The sequence below is a fragment of the Cebus imitator genome, unplaced genomic scaffold, assembly GCF_001604975.1.
Source record: "Cebus imitator isolate Cc_AM_T3 unplaced genomic scaffold, Cebus_imitator-1.0 Scaffold92, whole genome shotgun sequence".
Taxonomy (NCBI): Eukaryota; Metazoa; Chordata; class Mammalia; order Primates; family Cebidae; genus Cebus; species Cebus imitator.
In genome coordinates, this window is record NW_016107407.1 from 10,818,720 (window position 1) to 10,841,546 (window position 22,827).

The window sequence follows — 22,827 nt, forward strand, 5'->3', positions numbered from 1 at the left end:
AAAAAAAAAAAAAAAAAAAAAAAAAAAAAAAAAAAAAAAAAAAAAAAAAAAAAAAGGAAAAGGCACCCAACAGTTAGTAGGTACTTGTTTTAATGCGTGTAGAAGAAAGGCTGAAACTGCAATAAATATCTTCACTGGATGAAAGAATTGTTGAGGCCGGGAGTCTGAGACCAGCCTGGGCAACATAGTGAAACTGCGTCTCTACAAAAGAAATTTAAAATGTAGCCAGGCACGGTGGTGTAGCCTGTAGTCCCAGCTACTCAGGAAGCTGAGGTGGGAGGATCACTTGGGCTTAGGAGGCTGAGGCCGAAGTGACTTCTTTCTCCTGTGGTCATAATACAATTTGTCAGTCATTCAATAAACTTACATTTAAAGTACACTTATTATCATGTTATTATTCTGCCAGGAATTTGTTCCCAGCAACATACTTTCTCTTATTTAATGCTTGGCACTTTAAGAAGAGCCCCATGGGTCTTTCCACACAAGACTCTTTCCTTGGGTTTAAAGAAATCCAAAGAATGAAGGATTCCTCAGGATTCAGATCATCTTTGAGAGGGGAGGGTGAGCTTTAACTTGGAATAGAAAGGTTTATGACTAACAGAGAAGATAGGGGAAGGGTACCCCAAATGGCAACGGTTGACCCCCAAGCCTCAGGGTACTCCTCAGTAGCTATCACCGTCATGTACCCAAATACAACCATCACTCCCTCCAAATAAATTTAAAAACCATTAAGCCAGCCAGGGACAGTAGCTCACGCCTGTAATCCCAGCAATCTGGGTGCTGAGGCGGGCAGATCACTTGAAGTCAGAAGTTTGAGACCAGCCTGGTCACCATGGCAAGACTCCGTCTCTATTAAAAATACAAAAATTAGCCAGACATGATAGCACACACCTGTAATCCCAGCTGAGGCAGTAGAATCGCATGAACCTGGGAAGCAGAGATTGCAGTGAGCCGAGATGATGCCACTGCACTCCAGTCTGAGCAACAGGGCAAGACCCTGTCTCAAAACAAAAAATTAAACCTACAAAAATCCCACCAAAATTTAATATGATACTGCAACCTACTCTCCCACTAAAAATTAGCCCTAATCCTCCATAAATAGGTGAAGGCTTCGAAGAAAATCCCACAAAGCCTACAATAAGAATAATACTTAATAAAAATAATAACACGGAATAGGGGTAATCGAGAAAAGAATAGGATCACTGGGCAGGAGTGGACCAGCATGCCTGAAGGAAATTCATCAAAAACGGAGAAGTAGTAAGCAAAAAAGACTCCCAAAAACACGGGTTTGGTGTGTAGAACACATTCAAAGTCCCAAAGAAGAGGTGAACTTGCTCAGCAAAGCAAACAAGAGACACAGAAGTATTTGAGCAGAAATGACATCATAGAGCTGTGTTTTAGGAAGATGAAACTGACAAGAAGGAAGAATGGCTGAAACGGGAGAGAGCAGTTTGGAGGCGGGGTTGGCCGACGCTGCAGGAGCACTTGAACTACAGGAGCAAAGTAAGGATGGAAGAGAAGGAATCGTGGTATCAAAAGGAGCCCTGACAGAGTTAAATGAAGAAGGGAGGGCTAGAAGGATTTTTTTAAATTAAATTTGTATATGAAAGAACTCTATAAAACATGGGGAAATAGCTCACCTACATAATCTTGTCATGCTGTGAGTTAGGGGCACTATGAACCCATAACTCACTGTGAACCCATCACTGTATAATACTTCTGGAGCCCTTGAAGACATGGGATTAAAATATTTAGAAAAAAGGAGACTCTAGACAACCACCCATGCCTCCCCACCACCCCGACCTCTGGCTTTCTTTTCTTTCTTTCTTCCATTTCTTTCTCCCTTTCTTTCTTTTTTTTAAATAATTTTTTTTTTACTTTGAACCCTGAGAAACTCCTTTGTTTCTCTTTTCCTGTCTTTTTGCTTTTTTTGTTCTCTCTCTCTTTCTTCTCTCTTCCTTTCTCTCTTCTTTTTTTCTTTTTAAAATTCCTTTCTCTCTCTTCTTTTCTCTCTCTCTCTCTCTCTCTCTCTCTCTCTCTCTTTCTTCCAAGGAAAGGAGGCTCACAAGGGAGGCTGTCTGAGTCATGGTTCTAAATAGGTCATTGCTGCTGAACAAAGGGAGCCCTCAATGATTAAGTTAAATGGCCTCTTCAAAATGTTAAAAGCATTTTATTCGGTGTTTAAGCCGTCTATACAATGTATTCTCTGGCTGATTTTTTTTTGAAAGTTGATTTAATACTGGCACTTCATAAAATGTGTTTATCTATTAAAGCAAGATTGTATTCATATTCAAGAGAAACCTCTGAAAGGGTGGATAAAACAAAATGCATGGAAACAGGCTCAAATCTGCCAACATGAAAACAGAGTATGCAGGCTAAGCCCAAGATTGTGGGAGACATGACCCCCAAACCCAACCTCAAATAATTTGGGGTTTTGTTTTTTTTGTTTTTTGAGACAGAGTCTCGCTCTGTCACCTGGGCTGGAGTACAGAGTTGCAGTCTCCACTCACTGCAACCTCTGCCTCCCAGTTCAAGTGATTCTCCTGCCTCAGCCTCCCGAGTTGCTGGGATTACAAGCGCACACCACCACACCCAGCTAATTTTTGTATGTTTTAGTAGAGAGGGGTTTTCACCACGTTGGTCAGGCTGATCTCGAACTCCTAACCTCAAGTGATCCACCCGCCTCAGCCTCCCAAAGTGCTGGGATTACAGTAATGAACCACCACTTGGCCTAAGATTCTAATTAAATGCCAGAATGAAGCATCGGAACCTGCCAAAAGTTCCTCCTTGGCTGCCTTAACTGTTTACATCATTCTTTTTTTTATTGCATCTGACTAAGCTGAGAACGATAATGGAAATACCCACTGACTGACGATTCTGGAAATTTTGTGAATTATCAAAAAATTCACAAAACTACATTCCCTTCTCCATGGGGTTATATTCACATTCCTACTCATGCTCCACATCCACGACGCAGCTCAATGTCACTGCTGCCATTGCTCTTGATTAGTGTGACCACGGCCACCAAACTAGACTGCTGCAGATGAGACAGTGTGGGGCACAAATCACTGTGTGCTCTAAAATGCTAGAAGTCGGAATAACCCATTTAAGAATATCATGTAAATTTGTGCAATTATTTCCTCCTTTCTTTTCTTCTTTCTTCCTTTTTCTTTTTGTTAGGAAACCCCTGTGATTAGTTTTGATCAGGATCATGCAATAGCGAAGAAAGCACACTGCAGAGATTCTTCACAGAGTTTTTGCCTGAAGTTCCCAGGCTGCAGATTTTACTGGCTTTCTGGGAGGAAATGAGCCAGGTGTGAGGTGATGACTAAGGCAGTAACTGGCAAACATCTCAGATGCAGTGATTAGAGTCATCAGATTGGAAGTGTTTAGGAGGCACAGTGTGTACTGAAGAGAGAAGTTGCCTATTCAAAAAATGCGAATTTTAGGAAATTGCTTAGTGCAAAATGAAAAGCAAGAGACACTGATGATAGCTTGGTTAAGGAGGAATTGCAGACTGTTAAGGACAAATGGAGGAGGTGAATCAGAAGTACAATGAACTAGAGTAAGTGAAAGAAGTGAGGTCAAAATTGTTGATTCACTACACAGGTATTTCTTGAGCAACTACTAGATGCCAGTCTCCATGTTATTTTTGTTTGTTTTGTTTTGTTTTGTTTTTTTGAGACAGAGTCTTACCCTGTCACCCAGGCTGGAGTGCAGTGGCACCATCTCAGCTCACTGCAACCTCTGCCTCCCAGGTTCAAGCAATTCTTGTGCCTCAGCCTCCCAAGTAGCTGGGACTACAGGCGTGTGCCACCATGCCTGGTTAATTTTTGTATTTTTAGTAAAGATGGGGTTTCATCATGTTGGCTAGGCTGGTCTCGAACTCCTGGCCTCAAGCGATCTGCCTGCCTTATTATAGGTGCGAGCCACAGCACCCCGCCTCAGTGTTACATACTGATTATATAAAGATAAATTAGTGTTGGCTCCCTAGCTCTTTGAGCTAATCTTAGGTGCAGCCATATCTCAGAGTTATTGTGGCTTTGGTTCCAGATCACCACAATAAAGAGAGCCACATAAACTTTTTGGTTTTTCAGTGCAGTTAAACTTATGCTTATACTATACTGTAACCTACTAAGTGTGCAACATTATGTCTAAAAAATAACATACATAACTTAATGAAAAAATGCTTCATTGCTAAAAAAATGCTAATGATCATCTGAGGCTTCAGTGAGTCATCATTTTTCCTGGTGGAGGGTCTTGCCACGACGTTGATGGCGGCTGACTGATCAGGCTGCTGCTTGCTTCAGAAGGTTGGGGTGGCTGTAGCAGTTTCTTAAATCAAGGCAACAGTGAAGTTTGCTGCTTTGATTGACTCTTCCTTTCACGAAGATTTCTCTGCAGATTGTGATGCTGTTTGATAGCATTTTACCCACAGTAGAACTTCTTTCAAAGTTGAAGTTAATCCTCTCCAGCCATGCTACTGCTTTATCAACTAAGTATATGTAATACTTTAAACCCTTTGTTGTCATTTCAACAATGCTCACAGAATCTTCACCAGGAGTAGCAACTACTTTCTTTGCTTGTCCATAAGAAGCAACTCCCCATCTGTTCATGTTTGACTGTGAGATTACAGCAATTCAGTCACATTTTCAGGTTTCTTGCCATTGCTGCCACATCTGCAGGTACTTCCTCCACTGAAGTCTTTTTTTTTTTTTTTTTTCTTATAAGTTCCCCCTCTGTGTCTCAGGCTGGAGTGATGTGGCACAGTCATTGCTCACTGTAGCCTCAACCTCCTCAGGCTCAGGCTGTCATTCCATGCAGTTTTTGTAGAGACAGGGTTTTGCCACATTGGCCAGGCTGGTCTCAAACTCCTGGGCTCAAGCAAGCCTCCTGCCTCGGCCTCCGAAAGTGCTACCTTCATGAGCCACCACCTTCGGCCTCCACTTAAATCATGAGCCCCTCAAAGTCATGCACGAGGGTTGGAATCAACTTCTTCCAAAATCCTATTCATGTTGCTATTTTGATCTCCTCTCATGGACGATGAATGTTCTCAATGGCATCTAGAATGGTGGCTCTTCAGGTTTTACTTTACCTAGATCCATCAGAGGAATCACTGTCTATGGGCAGCTCTCACCTTACAAAATCTGTTTCTTAAACAATAAGACTTGAAAGTCTAAATGATTCTAGGGCTGCAAAAGGGATGTTGTGTTAACAGGCATGAAAATAATATCCTTGTAAATACCTCCATCAGAGCTCTTGGGTGACCAGGTAGATTGTTAATGAGCATAATATTTTGAAAAGAATCTTGTTTTCTGCACAGTAGCTCTCAAAAGTAGGCTTAAAATATTCATTTCAATAAATCATGTGGTAAGCAGATGTGCCTGTAGAAACAGGCTTTGTTGTTCCATTTATAGAACACAGACAAAGTCGATTTAGCATCATTCTTAAGCTCCCTAGCATTTGAAAAAAAAAAAAAAAAAGCGAGAGAGAGACAGAGAGAGAGGTAATAAAAGAAGGTATTCCTATACAGCAAAAGAGACTTTTCTAAATTTAAAGAGAAGGGAAGATCCAATGCATGGTATAGGTTGGACAAACCAGCTACACAGGCCATTTAAGAAAAAAAAGACATTTATTCAGCGTCACAATCAGACTATTACATTTAGCAATCAACAGCATGGGTGCAAAACAAAAAAATCTACATTAAAACCCTTTGTTGGAATGTTTCACACTTTCCGCAGAACAGAAACTAAAATAACCTGTTATACAATTGGTCACAAATACAGTCCTCGAGTTTTTTGCCCATACACATAAGTATTTGTCTAAATCATGTCTTCTTTGTAACAGCGAGGCCCTGCCGCTACCGTGCTTGGCTGAGTTCACAAATCTGTTGTGACCTGTAGCTTCCCTGTCACTTCTCTGGCTCTCCTCTCCTGCTAAGCTTTGTTTCCTGATTAAAATGTTCTGCCACTGCCATAGCTGCTGCTGCTACTGGAACCACCATAGCCACCTTGGTTTCGTGGTTTGGCAAAGTATTGGCCGCCACCACCAGAGGGGCCAGAGCTTCTGCCTCCATAGTTTCTTCCCTTCATGGGTCCAAAATTTGAAAGCTGGTTGTTGTAATTGCCAAAATCATTGTGGCTTCCACCACCTCCAAAATTGCTTCCATCATTACCAAATCCATTATAGCCATCCCCACTGCCACCATATCCACCACCACCACGGCTGCCACCAAAGCCACCAGGACCACTGAAGTTTCCTCCACAAACAAAGTTGTCATTTCCACCAAAACCACCTCCACAACCACCACCAAAGTTTCCAGAACCACGTGGACCTCTCTGGCTGGATGAAGCACTAGCCATCTCTTGCTCTGACAGGCCTTCCCTAGCCTCACAGCCGTGGCCATTCACAGACGGTGTTTCTGAATGACAGTCTTACCCACAGAATCATGGTCATCAAAGGTTACAAAGGTTACAAGCCCCTTTTCTTGCCACTGCCTTGGCCAGTCATGATTTCTATCACTTCAATTTTTCCATACTGTTCAAAATAATCTCTTAGGTGATGTTCTTCAGTGTCTTCTTTAATGCCACCAACAAATATTTTTTTCACAGTTAAGTGGGCACCTGGTTTTTGAGAATCTTCTCTGAGACAGCTGTCTTTGGTTCCACAACTCTTCTATCCACCTTGTGTGGCCTGGCACTCATGGCTGCATCCAGCTCCTCCACAGTGGCATGTATGATGAGCCCAAAGCCCCTGGAGCACTTGGTGTTTGGATGTCTCATTATTACACAGTCTGTGAGCATTGCCAATTGCTCCTCAGGCTCTCATCAGTTGTTTCAAAGCTCAGCCCTCCAATGAAGAGCTTCCTCAGTTGTTCGGGATCTTTAAGAGACTTTGACTTAGACATGGCCACAAGAAGAGAGACTTTAATGATGTGCCTTCGGTGGTGTCCACGGGCAGAAAGGGACAACTGGGGAAATTTGAATCTCTAGTAGGCTTTTTATGATGTTAAGAAATTATCATCATTTTTGTTAGATGTTATAATACTTTGGCTATACATAATAAAGAATGTCATGATACCTTTAATCTATTTTAAAGTACAGAAACATTTTTAAATACTTTAAACAGTTAAGCATGTTTCAAAAATTTAGAAAGTGTTTAGACTTTTCTGTTTTCAAGCATTCTATAATTTTTTATGTTTATATATTATAGAAAGGACAAACTTTCTTTGACAGGTATATATTTATATATAAGGAAATATATGCACTTTCTATAATAAAAATGAATACACAGCTGGGCACAGTGGCTCATGCCTGTAATCCTATCACTTTGGGAGTCTGAGGAGGGAGGATCATTTGAGGCTGGGAATTTGAGGCTACAGGGAGCTATGATTGAGATACTGTCTCTAAAAACTAAAAATAAAATTTAAAAATATGCATTTATACTTAAACCCTTTTTAAGAAACAAGCAACCTAAAAATCAATGTGATTTAAACATGTCTTTAAGTACAGAAATAGCTATATGAAACATTACTAAGTCTATTTTTTTAGTCTTTGAGAATCATTACCAAATGATTAAAATAAAATAAGAAAAAGGAAACCAGAAAATAAAAATTAAGAAGTAACCAGAAAACAGCTAAAAGAGTTAAAAGTGACTATCTCTGGAAAACAAAATTGGGAGTGAAGAGAGATGAAGTGATGTGAGGGGTGTTTTTCTTTTAAAAACCTTTCAATGTATTTGAATTTTTTTTTTTTTTTTTGAGATGGAGTCTTACTCTGTTGCCCAGGCTGAAGTGCAGTGGCGCAATCTCATCTCACTATAGCCTTCATCTCCCAGGTTCAAGCAGTTTCCTGCCTCAGCCTCCCCAGTGGCTAGAGCAACTGACATGCACTACCACACCCATCTAATTGTTGTATTTTTTGATAGAGACAGGGTTTCAATATACTGGTCAGGCTGGTCTCAAACTCCTGACCTCAAGTGATTTGCCCACCTCGGCGGCCCAAAGTGCTGGGATTACAAGTGTGAGCCACCACGCCTGGCCTCAATCTATTTTAAACAAGTGTTTATATTACCTTGATTTTAAAATGTATTTGAATAATTTTGACAGTGTTTCTGAGGATCAGTACACATCCAAGTCCGACCTTCCCACCTGCCACTACATCTTAGAATTGAGACAGATATGGAGCAAGAGAAAGAGGGGTGGTGTCACATACCTTTAAACAACCAAATTTCAGGGCAACTCACTATCAGGACAACAACAAGGGCCATGGTGCTAAACCATTCAAGAGACCCGCCCATGTGATCCAGTCACCTCCCACCAGAGACCCCGCCTCTAGCACTGAGGATTACATTTCAACGTGAGGTTTGGGCAGGGACACAGATCCTAACCATATCACAGTGTTCTTAGGGGAGAAGCAGAGGAATGCCTTGAGAGCTTATTGCAAGGAATTTAATGCTCCCACTAAAAATACAGACCAGGCACCTCGAAGCCCTTTCTCTGGCCTACCCTCTTCATCTAGGTTGGCAATCCAAGAGCAAGTCCTGAGTCCCCAGGGATTTTGGTAGCTGTGCAAGAGTAAGGCCGTCACAGCAGAACTCATGATGCATTTACCAAGCACACTCTCTCTCCATTAGTGATGCAGTTCATGTTGCTTTGTTTTCCTGGTAAACTCTTAACAAGCTTTGCCTCCCAAGGGAATGCTGGGGGTGGGGGGCCCTTGGCGGAATTATTGAGATGGGATGACTTTATGAATAGCTCATCAGATAGGTCTAAGATAAGCTTGCTTCTAACCCTGGAATGTTGCACCAACTAATTCCAGGGAACCTGTTCAAATGAATCTAGAAAACCTAGATCACCTCTAGTCCTTTGAATTAGATGGATCGGGAAGGACCATTTAAGAAAATTGTGAAATTCTAACTTTAAGCGAAAAAAAATATGTGTATGTATCCTGTGCATCAGATCGGCATCACATTCTAAAATATGGGTTTTATTTATTTCAGAATGTTCTCATTGTTGAGGTAAGCTGGCATTTCCTCTTCTACACTTGGAGGTTGAAAGAATCTAACAGTGAGTAAATTGTAAGCCTTGTTATCAAATTGACCAAGGATTTCTTGAGTTCCCACTGGGTGTGTACTCTCCAAATTTAATGAATAGGGGCCAACTAGCATCCCTGGTTTCAAATAATGTAGAATAAAAGCTTTGCAACAATACTCGTGGACGACTTCATCCTTTTTTATATCCAGTTCCACATATCTCTGTGTTGATTTTTATACCTCTTTGTGAATCAGACAAGTTTAAGGAAGAAGAAACTAGCTCACCAAACCAAGTTCATTTCACAGTAAAAGCATGGTTAGAACTCTGTTTACCCTGAATTCAGTGTTTTTGCTAAGGGCATCTAATGATTTTGAGAATTCTCAAATACTTTCAACATCAAAATCGTAAACACAATCCATTAAAACTGGTGAGCTATGGGGAAAGCTATAGTTTTTTTGTTTTTTTTTTTCTTTTGTCTTTCTGTTAAAAAAGAGAGAAAAGACAACGTGGGAACCCTGTGGCAGTAGTGGACCAATACAGCAAATGGCTACATTTCCTTCAGGAGCACACTTGTCTCATCAAACTGCAAAAAATTCAGGGGAACTGTTTTCAAGCTTTTGTTACACCATTGCCTGTGTGTGCCATGTGTATCTGCAGTTCTTGCTCCATATAACCCACGGAGTAGGCCCTCTCACCAAATGAATTGCCCAGCCCTGGCTACATTCAGACCTGTTGTTTTGATAATCAGCTCGTGACAGCTGATTCCTGTCCTTAGGACAATAAATCGCCGCTGCCCATTCTCCTCTAATTGTGCAGCAGCTCATCAGCAGAGATGAGCCTGAGCTCACTGCAGCCGTGGACCCTCAGAATTCACAGGCTGTCACCAGCTGCTGTCCAGACACCTCTCACTTCCCAGCCATAGAATCCCCCATTGAGTGGAGGAGGACAAGGGGGAGGCATTTATCCATTCAGTGTATTCAGATGTACATAACCATGAAAATTCATGCGCCTTGTATTGTGTTACACAACCTCAGGGCCAAATTTAGTCCCTGACCGTGCATATACGAATCCAAACTAACTCAACGAGGAGTCCCTCATGCTGTCCAAAGGCTAAATTTGGCCCTTCCACACAGCTAAAGGATTCAAGGAGGAAAGAATCTCCAGTAGATTCCCCAAACTCAGCTTCCAGAAAGAACTGCCTGTCTAAATAAAACATAACCAACTCCTCCTCCTACTTGGACTCCAAATTGGATGGCATTTTTAATTACAATGCATTATTAATCAGGAGTATCTCCCTGGATGAAAAGTCTGTGATGCCGCTCAAATGCATTTTGTTGAATGTATCTGTCCTTTCTGCAAAGGATGTCGTTGGAACTGGGAGGACCATGAACGCACTCCTCAGCAGTATAAAGAAATACAAGCCTAACATGATTAAGGTAGCCAGGTAAGTCGGATATTCATAGCACGGTGATTTCTGCTTTTCCAAGCAATTCCAGAAGGGATGCTAACACAGGACGCTCTTTCCAAAGAGTATAATGTATTCCAAACTAGTGCCCTTTTCCCTTGGGGTATTACAGTTTGACCACACTGAAAAACAGCCCTTGACTGCTAGCCTGAGAGAAGAAAGGGAAGAAGATGTGCTTTGCCGTGTTTCTGGGTTCCTTCATTAGCTTTACTATGCCTTCATTAGCTGTTTCCAGGAGCAGCTGGATGAGCCTCCCTGCAATTGCTTTGCCCCCTGCTTTTTTTTTTTTTTTTTTTTTTTTTTTGAGACAGAGTCTCACTCTGTCACCCAGGCTGGAGTGCAGTGGCACAATCTCGGCTCGTTGCAACCTCCGCCCGCTGGGTTCAAGCAATTATCCTGCCTCAGCTTCCCAAGTAGCTGGGACTACAGGTGCCCACCACCACACCCAGCTGATTTTTTATATTTTTAGCAAAGATGGGGTTTCACCTTGTTGGCCAAGCTTGTCTTAAACTCCTGACCTCGATTATCTGCCCACCTCAGCCTCTCAAAGTACTGGGATTACAGGCATGAGCCACCGCATCTGGCCCTTTTTTTTCTTTTGTTAAGAGACAGGGTCTTGCTCTGTTGCCCAGGCCAAGCTGGAGGGCAGTGATTGGATCATATCTCACTGCAGCTTCAAACTTTTGGACTAAAGTCATCCTTCCACCTGAGTAGCTAGGACAGCTACGTTTTTTTCGTTTTTTTTTTGAGGGGGGGGACAGAATCTTGCTCTGTCACGCTGCTGGACTGCAGTGGTGCAATTTCGGCTCACCGCAACCTCAGCCTCCCAGGTTCAGGTGATTCTCCTGTCACAGCCTCCCATGTAGCTGGGACTACAGATGCACACCACCACAACCAGCTAATTTTTGTATTTTTAGTAGAGACTGGGTTTCGTCATGTTGGCCAGGCTGGTTTCAAACTTATGAGCTCAAGTGATCTGCCCTCCTTGGCCTCCCAAAGTGCTGGGATTACAAGCATGAGGCACCCTGCCTGGCTGACAGCTACCTTTAAAAATTTTTTTTTAATATTTTATTTATTTTTTGAGATAGGGTTTCACTCTGTCACCTAGGCTAGAGTGTAGCAGTACAATCATGGCACACTACAGCCTTCAACTCCTGGGCTGAAATAATCCTCCCACTGCAGCCTTCCAAGTAGCTGGAACTATAGGCATGTACCACCATACCCAGCTAATTTTTAAAATTTTTTTGTAGATACAGGGGTCTCACTATATTTCCCAGGCAGATCTTGAACCTCTGGGCTCAAGTGATCCTCCTGCCTTAACCTCCCAAAGCACTGGGATTACAGATGTCGCCACTGTGCCTCATCTGCTGTCTTCTTTTTATCCAGAACCATCTATATAGTGCCACAGTAGCGAATTGTATTTCAAGTATATATTTTAATGATGCTTGATTCTATTTACAGTTCATAGAGATTTGATTGGGTTCACTAAAGCACTTCTTTTTTAATGGTAGTTTGTTGGTGAAGAGACAACCCAGAAGTGACGGCTTTAGACCTGACTGTAAGTGTTTTTTTGGTTTTTTGTTTGCTTTATGCTTGTATTGTTTCATTTTATGTTTAGGAATCTTTGGTTTCCTATTTGACAGCATTGCATGTGGAGTGGAAACTGCGTTGGGCCGACAGTCCCACAGATTCCTCATGGTCTCCCCAACCCTTGTAGGGAAAACAGAACCCTTTAAAATGAGGGTCTTCAATGTTCTAATTTGCATCTTTCACAGGAACTCTGTTCTGTGCATTGGGTGTTTTTATTTGTATGTTTCACACAGCACCTTCACTGCAGAGAAGGCAGCTGAAAAGTTTCAGGGAGTAGAGAAAGACCTGATTCCCCTGAACTGACTCAGACACATAGCATCCCACCTTGGCCTCTGTTCTCACCAGTCAGACAAGGAGAGGTGCTCTAGGGGTTTAGAGGGATTCTCATGCCATCATCAGGAACGTTACCAGACAATGCACAATGGTGACCTTTAGCAAGCCTGAATTTTAATGCACAGAAGGGGAAATCTAAGACAGCTTCCCAACACCTCCAAACCAAAGCTCCGTTAACACAGAGAATTAGCAGAGCAGATATCTCTAGATATAATCTTCACACTTGACTTCAGACGTGTGTTCTGCAGGGCTTCCTCATCTAGGACACTCTCCTCCCTTCTCCCCATAATAAGCCCAGTTCTAACACCGGGAAAGGTAAACACGCAGCCTGATTATTTATTATTCTAACACTAGAGGCGATTTTTTTTTTCACTTGCATAGGCAGACTTCAGCTTGATTTTTATAACTTACATTGGCTCCAAAGCCCCTGGGACAATTTGGCTACAGTTCTCTTCAGCAAGCTGAACAAACATTAGCGAAAGAGAGGCACAGTATGGATGGGTGACAGGCCAGCGACATTTAGCCAGTGACCCTACATTCTAAAAACAAGTTTCATTCGTGTGCTGGATGTGTTCACTCTAGACCATGTCAGTTCTGGGCAGAGAGACCCAATTGCATGTGTTACTAGTATCAAAGGTATAATCTGGATGAAGTGAAGGTTGCATGAGGTTACTAAGCAGAAACTGTCTAAGGAAATAGTACAGGATACTCAATGTATAGATAAGATTTTAACTGAAGTTGAAAAACATTTTCTTCAAACATAACCGATTAATGACAAATTTCTTATATCACTTATAATAACAACAGTAATAAAAGAATAGCAGCTAACACTAAGAAGGGTTTTGATGTGCCAGGCTATTCTAAGAGCTATACAGAGATGAGCTCATTTCATCTTCACAATAGCTCTCTAAAGGTAGGAGCTATTGTTATACTTATTTTACATATGAGAGGTGAATTTTACATACACAGTCAGCTTCGCTTGCCAAGGTCTTGTAGCTGTGTCAGGCGAGTATTAAGCCCAGGCAATCTGGTTCCAGTCACTGCCCTGACTCTTGCACTAGATCTGCAAGTAACATGTGCTATTTCAAATGTAAGCGCAGGAGCTGCCCGCATTTCCCAGCTAAAGATAGGTCACTTTGATTCCTGATTGTCCTACTGATCCATCATCCTTTTCTGCTATGACATTGCAAGGTTTGGTCTTCTAAATAGGCGCTGGGCTCTCATTTTCCCAGTGTGAGTTGCCTTGCCTAATGGAAGGATTGCATTGCTCCCTGTCAAGTCATTATTACAACCCTGCTTACAAACAGGGTTTCCTGGGATTTGCTCATATATTTTTTTTTCTTTTTCTTTTATTTATTTATTTATTTATTGAGACGGAGTCTTACTCTGTCGCCCAGTGCAGTGGTGTAATCTCGGCTCACTGCAACCTCCACCTCCAAGGTTCAACCAATTCTCCTGCCTCAGCCTCCCAAGCAGCTGGGACTACAGGCACCCGCCACCACGCCCTGCTACTTTTTGTATTTTTAGAAGAGATGGGGTTTCACCCTGTTGGCCAGGCCTGTCTTGAACTCCTGACCTTAGGTGAGCCATCCACCTCCGCCTCCCAAAGTGCTGGGATTACAGCCATAAGCAACCACGCCCACCCTTTTTTTTTTTTTTTTTGAAATGGGATCTCACTTTGTTGCCTAGGCTGATCTTGACCTCCTGGCCTCAAGCCTCCTGCCTCAGCCTTCTGAAGAGCTGGGACTGCAGGTGCACCCCCGGCTTCATATTCTTTAGCTCAGAGTCTCTGTTCCTTCTTTCTCTCTGGATTTATGAGGCTTTGTACTTTGTGTTCCTTTCTCCTGAGTCTTCATTTTATGCTCAATGTAACTTCTGACCTCTTCTGCTCTTGCTTCTTCTCTCTGATTCTTTTTTTCAAGAAACTCTGCAGTTTGGAGGAATCGAACAGGCTTCCTGGGAAGGGGCTCCATAATGCAACCCCCTAGAAAATAAGACCTTCACCTCCAGTACTTTCTGTAGGCAGGAACAGCTGTTTTCTTCTTGTGAAAGCATCGTTGGTCATAGTCACCATGGAGATAACTTTGCCCAGGTACAGTTCCATTCAAAGTAAGCAGTTAAATCTCTCAACTATAATGCTGTAATAAACAAACTTGTAAGATTCCAAAACATTGAAAAAGTTTGAAAATCATTGGACCAATGCCCCTTTATTCTGTTTCAAGACCTCTGAAGAAGGAGAGCTATCATCTGTTCCTTAAGAATTCTCACCAGTAAGTATTAGCCAGGCATAGTTGTGCATGCCTGTAGTCCCAGCTACTTAGGAGGCTGAGGTGAGAGGATCAGCTGAGCCTGTGGATGTAGAGGCTGCAGTGAGCCATGATCACACCACTGCACCTCTGCCTGAGCAACAGAGTGAGACCCTTTCTCAAAAATAGCCAAGTGCACTGACTCACACCTGTAATCCCAGCACTTTGGGAGGTGGAGGCAGATGGATCACTTGAGGTCAGGAGTTTAAGACCAGCCTGGCCAATATGGTGAAACCCTGTCTCTACTAAAAATACAAAACTTAGCCGAGCATGATGCCTCATATCTGTAATTCCAGCAACTCGGGAGGCTGAGGCAGGAGAATTGCATGAATTCATGCCACTGCACTCCGGCCTGGGTGAAAAAGCAAGACTCAGTCTCAAAGAAAAAAAAAACAAAAAAAGAATCCTCTCTGATAAAAATCATCATCTTTTCAGTGAATTTTTCTTTTGCTTATTGTAAGTACCTTGAACTGTGCATAAATCCATTTCCTCTCATTCTGCCCTTGATAGAGAGCTCATTAATGTCCTCTGCACCATGAACCCAAAGACCAACATTAATGTAAACTTCACATTCTCTTCCTCAAGTTGAACAATCCCCTTGCCTTTCATCTTTTGTCCAGGTTTTGCTTTCCAGCCCTTTAAACAGCCAAGACACTGAGTACAGCGGGATAATTGCTTTCTAGTTGCTGTGGCCCGCGCACCTGTTCACATAATGCAGCATCGTAACGCCTTCGGCTTGAACTTTCCTTTGTGTTGTTGCGAGTGTTTCCTTTGGCATCGTATCACTGCAAACTGCTTGCTTTAGAACACCAGGGCCACGTGACTCACTTATGCATATTTCTTGTTATGCACTGGGCTTCCTGAGGCCTTTCTCAACTCTACACGCTGGATCAGTCATTCTTCATTGTAGGCTGGCTTGTTTGCCTCCCCTCCTTCCTCCCGAGTAAGTACTCCTTCTGGTCCAGGTTTCTCTTGGGCTCATCCTGTGCATTGCTCACCATTTCTCACTCCCTCCTGCCTCAATGAAAGGTCCTCGAGTTTGAGTGCCGACAGCAGCATATGGTGCATTTATATAATCTAAATTTTGTTCCTTTTTTTTTTGTTCTCTCTCTCTCTGCTAAGACGCTGGATTTGAGATTCCAAACTTATTTGTGGTGGGATATGCCTTAGATTACAACGAATACTTCAGAGATCTGAATGTAAGTCTTGCATGCAAACCCTAACCCCCCTTTTTATAAGAACTTAACAATTGAATAAAGTATTGAATGCGAGCTAGTGATGTCTGCTATTGATCATCTTCTGTGTCAGGACTATGTGAGCACATTGCATCCATACTTCCAATTAAGTTCCACTACTATTCTGCAAGGTAGGTATGAGGATGATGGAGGCAAATTACGATTATCTCTGTTTTGTGCTAAAGACATAGGAAGCTAAAAGCAGAACCATGGTTTGACACTGATTCTTCTCCATAGTCATTGACTGTGCCCAACCAACCATAACAATAGCCAATATTCTCTACACTGGTTTGTGTTTGTGCTTGAACTCTAGCGGGTTTCAATTACAGTGGCATGCAGCTCATAACGGTTCCCTCTTTGGGGTAAATGATCTCAACACGCAAATGTGGATCCCCAGTGTGGACCCCAGCTGTGTGACCCCGACCAACACTGCATGATCTAGAGGTAGACAGCTTACCCAAAGTGGACCAATCAGTCTCTCTGTCTCCTGGAAATTAGAAACTTAAACCAAAAGTCACAGAGACTGAGCGTGTTCAGACTTCAGCCACTAGGATGGCACCATGGGCGAAAGCCTCTGGAGTTGCCCTTGTTCCTGCCTTCTAGCTGCTTCATTGCCCAGCTCATCCTTGGATTCTGAGAGCTACCCCTGTATTCTACCAATAAATTCCCCCTCCCCCCTTTTTAAAGGCACAGGGTCTCGCTCCAGGGTCTCAACTAGGCTAGAGTACAGTGACTCAGTTATAGCTCACTACAGCCTTGACGTCCCAGGCTCAAGCAATCCTCCCACCTCAGCCTCCTGAGTAGCTGGGACTGCAGGTACACACCACTATGCCTGGCTAATATTTTTACTTTCTGTAGAGACGGGTTCTTGCTATGCTGTCCAGGCTGGTCTCGAACTCCTGGCTTCAAGCGATGTTCCCACCTCAGCCCCCCAAAGTACTGGGTTTACAGATAGGGACCACCATATCCAGCCAGATCCTTCTTTTTTGCTTACATTAGCCTGGCCCCTTTTCTGTTGCTTTCAATCAAAATATTCCTAACCCATTTCTTGTTGCCCAAAAAGGGTTGAATAAGAGCCCACGTTGTGCTTGCCACTGTTATTTCTCCATTCACCCAAGAAGTTGTCATCTTACCAGTAGGAGACTTCTGTTTCTAGCAGGGCTAAACATACTGCTCCTTCAGCATTTCTGGGTTTTAGGGACCTGGGGAGCCAGCTTCAGAATAGGGCTCCAAACTAAAACCACAAAGAACCTTTTGTCAAGCATTTGAATGGGTCTCTTTAGATTTTACCCACACATATAAATACACACATTTATATTTAAATGATCAATAGCCAATTACAGGATGGTATTTGTTTGTTACTGCATCACATTTTCTGTGTCTCATATTTTCTAAAGAAACTGATGAGGGCTTTATTGTTTCAGCACATATGTGTGATCAACGAGCACGGTAAAGAAAAATATCGAGTCTAAAAACATGAATTCTCAGCACCGAAGTCCCGGATACCATCATACATACGACTGTACTCGGGAAGCCAGCTGTCAAGTTTGTCTCCCCAGGCGTCTTCACTCAGCAGGATATAAAAGAAAAAAATGTTCTAATGAGAGCGCTTTCTTTTCTGAGGTTAATATAAAGAGTATCAAAGGTTTTTAAGGAAAAGAAAGCAGTGCTTTTATTTGACTTGTTCCAAACTAAACACTCCGCCTTGTGACTCAGCAATACTCTCTACGTTGGAACTCCTGAGCTCCGCCTTCCTTTGTTTCGATTCAGTCATTATGTTTGATTACTATTCCCAGGAATACCCCCACCTAGTTACTCAAATATTTTTCACTTAACTTTGTATACTCTATTTCGGTAATAAGCTTACAATATTAAGAAGCTGGGGACCTTTTTTTTAACTGAAGCCTTGAGCCCCATATAGCAGGAATGCAACTACTAATAGATTCCTGTATTTTAAGAGGAGGGAAAGGACAATTTAATATAAATTTCTGTTTGCGCATTTCTGACAGGCCGTTATTATCCTCTTTGACAAAGCCTTTCTGAAACTCAGTGTACAATGAATCTTAATGATGTTATGAAACGGGTTTTGCTCAGGGCTCTTGATTGGAGCTTCCGGTATGTGACGACAGTATGTCATGTATGCATGGATGTAGTCAACTGTGTTTAATTCTCTGAATTTTAATTAGAAAAAAATACAATAGCAGCAAGGCCCTGGTTTCTAAGCTGTATCCTTTTATTCATATGGGACATAAGCAAATGGCAGAATTAAGGGCGAGTGCTTTCAATGCTCCAAACTAAGCAAGTATAAATTTTTCCTCTTATTTGCATGAAAGGACAAGACACTGCTATGTTCCACCATAAATGTGAAGACAGAGGATGAATTATTTTTTAAAATATCTTTAAAAGACTGATCACAAAATCCAAAGTGCTACAAGGAACAAGCATACTTAAGAAAGTTTTTCCTGAATCACATTTTTCCCAATTTCTCCGTTTTATGAGACATTTCCTAATTCATGGGGATTTTAATTGAAAATAAACGTGAGTGCCAATAGAGCTGGTTTCTTTTCACTTCCTACAAAATGCAAATGCAAAATAAATAACTAAGCAGCTTTTGTTTGGTTCTGAACCGTATGTGGCGTATTGTTATTAGGTTCTAGCTTCCTTTAAACTAATAAAGAATAAAAAAAAATTTTTACGTTTTATCGCTGCTGTTTTTCTTCCTGCCTTCATATTTTTAAAACACTTTCAGCCATTATAATGTATGTGAGTCAGTAGCTTAAATATACGACTGCCTGTACCTATCCAGTGGCTTTATTTTTGTTAACTTGGATGAACTCCAATATATGCACTAGTATAACCAAATGATTAAGCCTGGCTAAGTCTGCTGCCTTTCTTCTCACTAAGCTTGTTTGTAAGAACAAAGAATTTTAGTTGTAAAGGAAGATTTTCCTGCATATCTTTGTTTAAGTCAGAGAAGAAAACAAGCCACACCCCGATATCCCAAGGGATAAGTCAGCAAACAGACTCTCTTCTAGCTTTGTTTCACAGAGGCATTGGTACCCAAGTTTAGCTTTATAATTGTGTCTGACTGGCAAATTTCTTGAAATATCAAAATTAATATTCTGAACATAGTTTTGGTTTTTTTGTTTTTTTGTTTTTTTGTTTTTTTTCACAATACCATGTATATGTCAGAGGACCTAGAAAAAAAATCCAGTCACACATTTGGTTTTAAATGTAAAATTATCCATAAAGTATACAGTATGAAAATGTTTTCTTAAAAACGTTGAATTTTAGTAAGTTTTAGTATCCTTTCTGAGGAGAGTCTGTTTACTCAAATTAGAAAGGAAATTGATCTACTTCACAAGAATGTGAAGACTTGTATGGTTAATGCTGAAAATTCACTAAAGACACAAGAAGTTTAATCATGCTTGCAATTTTTTCCTACTAGACAATATTTTAACAGTGATATCCAAGGAAGTCATCTTGGGAAAAATAATATTTCCTTTTCTCTTGCAAAACTCCTGTCTAGTTAATACCACCAAGTTTATTCACTCTTAACCAAACATGCAAAAACTTATTACTTGATTAACAACAAATCCATTATGAATTTAGTGTTCCAAAGCTGATTTGTAAGGCGGAAAATGCCTGAGTTTGTGTGTGTGTGTATGTGTGTGTGTGTGTGTGTGTATGTGTGTATTTCATTGGGAAGTTTGGATTCAGTTATAAACAACATAATTAGTAATACTCTGGGATTTTCCAAACAAATTAGAACCCCTCATTATAAATGGGTCTTTTCTTACAGGGACTGGAATGTGCTCATTGCTGACCCACGGACCCCCTAGATGTAAATGGCAAATAGTCAAATCCCAACGTACCTTGTTTAATTTTTGCATATAAGATGGTTTGCCATGTTCCAGGCCTTTTGAGACTGTGAAAACAGTCTTTCAGAGCACAATCAGGCATTTGAACAGCCGCCTGTGAAATCATCTTGTGTTTTCTCAATGGAGAGAAAAAGCAGGCTATCCTACGTCTAGAGACCCGGTGTCATGGAAATACGCCCTCCCTTTTGTAATAGAGGTAGTGTGTTCTAGGAAATCGAAACCCAAAACCATGCTCTCCACCCAGTTGTCTGACTAATTTGGGCAAACTTAGCATTTGGGACTTTTACTGACTTTGCAATCATGAAGCTTCTCTGGATCCCAAGATGACACTTGAGAGCTGCCAATAAGCTAGTTTCAGGAAGGGAAGAAGGGGATCCCAGGAGGAGCCTTTGCACGCTGCTGACAGGAGGTATTCAGAGATGGGAAGAGGGTGGCTCACACCTGTAATCCCAGCACTTTGGGAGGCCAAGGCTGGTGGATCACGAGGTCAAGAGTTGAAGACCAGCCTGGCCAAGATAGTGAAACCCTGTCTCTACTAAAAATACAAAAAAAAAAAAAAATTGCCAGGCACAGCGGCAGGTGCCTGTAATCCCAGTTACTCTCGAGGCTGAGGCGGGATAATCACTTGAACTTGGGAGGCGGAGGTTGCAGTGAGCAGAAATCGTGCCACTGCACTCTAGCCTGGGCAACGGAGCAAGACTCTGTCTAAAAAAAAAAAAAAAAACAGTTGTATTCATGGTTATCTTTGTGCTGTTTAGTGAAGCTGACAGGCCAGCCGCTCTGCATATTTCATTGAGGAGCACAGGGAAGCTTTGGGGTTGGAAGAAGCAGAAAAGTAGCTCCGTGCTAGCATCCCAAGCTCTACAGTTTGGGGAGCACTGTGGATGAACGGGCACTTCCCAAGATGCCAACCTCCAGAGGCGTCAAGCACCACAGACATCCACAAGGAGACCAGAAGTCACGTGAGAGAAATGTGGATAGACAAGCTCCAAAAAGCTCAGAGCACCCCAGAAACCCAGTTATGGCAATAGCTTGTGCACCCGCACTACTGGTGCCCTCACAAAGACATCAAGCCAAAGGGAGCCGTGGACCCTGGCTGACCACTGCATCAGCCCTCAGGAAGATGTGCCTTTTCCTAAAAAGACGGTCTTTTTCTAGTCCTCTCAGAAAGATAGGTTTTTGCAATTTCTCAGCCAGGAGGGAGTAGCTTTTTAAGACAGGGTGGGGTGATGAAGCCCTATATTGCCCAAGTGGGAGAAAGAAGCCTGAACTAAGGTTACCGTGACCTCCTTTGCATCCAGAGCCTAGTGAGGCTGGAACAGAAAGCTGTGAGTGAGGAAGTTGTTAAGGAGCCACTCAAGAAGCCTGGCTGTGAAGAGAAGAAGATGTATACAGTCATAGCGGGCAGGCTTTTAAAAGATGGGAGATTCCTGTGAACTCACTTGGGAAAAAAAATGATGCGAGAGACTTGCAAGTTTTTATTTGCTGTAGAGAACAGCCACAAAAACCAGGGGAAGTGTATTCCTTGTTAATTGGGGGTGGGGGTTGAGAGTGTCTCTTGCCTGTCTTTGGGAAGCTGAGGTGGGATAATCACTTGAGGCCAGGGGTTTAAGACCAACCTGGGCAACACAGCAAGACCCTATCTCTACAAAAAAAAATTTTTTTTAATTATCCGGGGGTAGTGGCAGGTGCCTGTAGTCTCAGCTACTCAGGGGATGAGGTTGGGAGGATTGCTTGAACCCAGGAGTTCAAGGCTGCAGTGGGCTATGATCATACGACTGCACTCCAGCCTGGGCAACAGAGCAAGACCTTGTCTCTAAAAAATAGTAAATAAATAAATAAGTAAATGTTGTTGATTGCTTTGTAGCAAATTACTCCAAAACTGAGTAGTTTAAATCAACAGTAATTAGTTACTCTCTTTAATGGTCGACAAGAGTTAGGAATGCAGAGAAGGCATACCGGAGGTAGTTTGCTTCTGCTCAGTGATGTGTGGTGCTTCAGATGGAAGACTCCAAGGCTGATGGCTGCAACCAACGTAAACTGAACTGCACAATGTGACAGCAATTATGCGGTTATTTAAATTAACTAAAGTCAAGTAAAATTTAAAATTTACTTCCTCGTTTACACTAGCTATGTTAGAACTGCTCGATGACCGGATGTGGTAGTAAGTTATCAACCATATTGGACAGTGAAGACATAGAACATTTCCATTATCACAGAATGGTTTACAGAAAGCTGTAGTCAGAAGGCTTGTTTTGGTCTAGTGATTAATGTTAGCTGTTAGCTGGAACCTTAGCTGAGGCTGTCAGTTGGAACTCTAACATGTGGTCTGGGCTTCCTCATAAAATGGTGGTTGGGTTCCAAAGTGGAGGGAGACAGAAGAAGGTGGAAGCCATATTGTCTTTTACATAGCAGGCTCACTTCCATCGTATTCTGTTAGTCAAAGCAGTTACAAAGTTTTGCCTGGGTTCAAGGGGAGGGAACACAGACTGGCATCACTTGATGGAAGAACAGCAGCATCATATTATAAGAAGAGCAAGTCGAATAAGATGTATATTGATGGTGATCTACAGAAAATACAATCTGACACAGAAAAGTTATGTGCCCTTCACATGTTATTTTTTTAAAAAATTATTTTCTTTTTATTTTGTACAGAGATAGGGTCTCACTAAGTTGCCAAGGCTGGTCTCCAACCCCTGGCCTCAAGTGATTCTCCCACTTTGGCCTCCCAAAGATGTGTACATTTTCTATTAATACAATTACTGAAGGAGTTGATTATTCAGTGGTCATAATATGTAATTATGAAAACAAGCCTACTTGCATAGATTTTATAATTACAGAATACTATCTAGGAGATGACAGAAAGAACACGAGACAGTGTGCACACATACATGTTTGCCTACTGATAGTGTTTGGAATAGATTATGAAGACATTAAAAGAGCAGATTTCGGCTGGGTATGGGGGCTCACCCCTGTAATCCCA

The 22,827-nt window shown here is 42.0% G+C and overlaps 1 protein-coding gene and 1 pseudogene across 2 annotated transcripts in view; one reads left to right on the top strand and one right to left on the bottom strand.

The window, feature by feature from the left end:
• PRTFDC1 (phosphoribosyl transferase domain containing 1) overlaps positions 1–18,665 on the top strand; it is a 96,131-nt gene extending 77,466 nt beyond the window's left edge. The window contains exons 5-9 of one of the 2 annotated variants that reach the window (XM_017535529.2): positions 9,001–9,018; positions 10,396–10,478; positions 12,011–12,057; positions 15,851–15,927; positions 17,388–18,650. In XM_017535529.2, coding sequence (XP_017391018.1) covers positions 9,001–9,018; positions 10,396–10,478; positions 12,011–12,057; positions 15,851–15,927; positions 17,388–17,435 — 273 coding nt within the window. In that variant the 3' untranslated portion in view covers positions 17,436–18,650. Of the gene's footprint in view, positions 1–9,000; positions 9,019–10,395; positions 10,479–12,010; positions 12,058–15,850; positions 15,928–17,387 lie in introns of both variants that reach the window. The other variant, XM_037740963.1, reaches the window with a different exon arrangement.
• On the bottom strand, positions 5,620–6,969 carry LOC108309281 (annotated as a pseudogene).
• Positions 18,666–22,827: the final 4,162 nt, after the last annotated feature.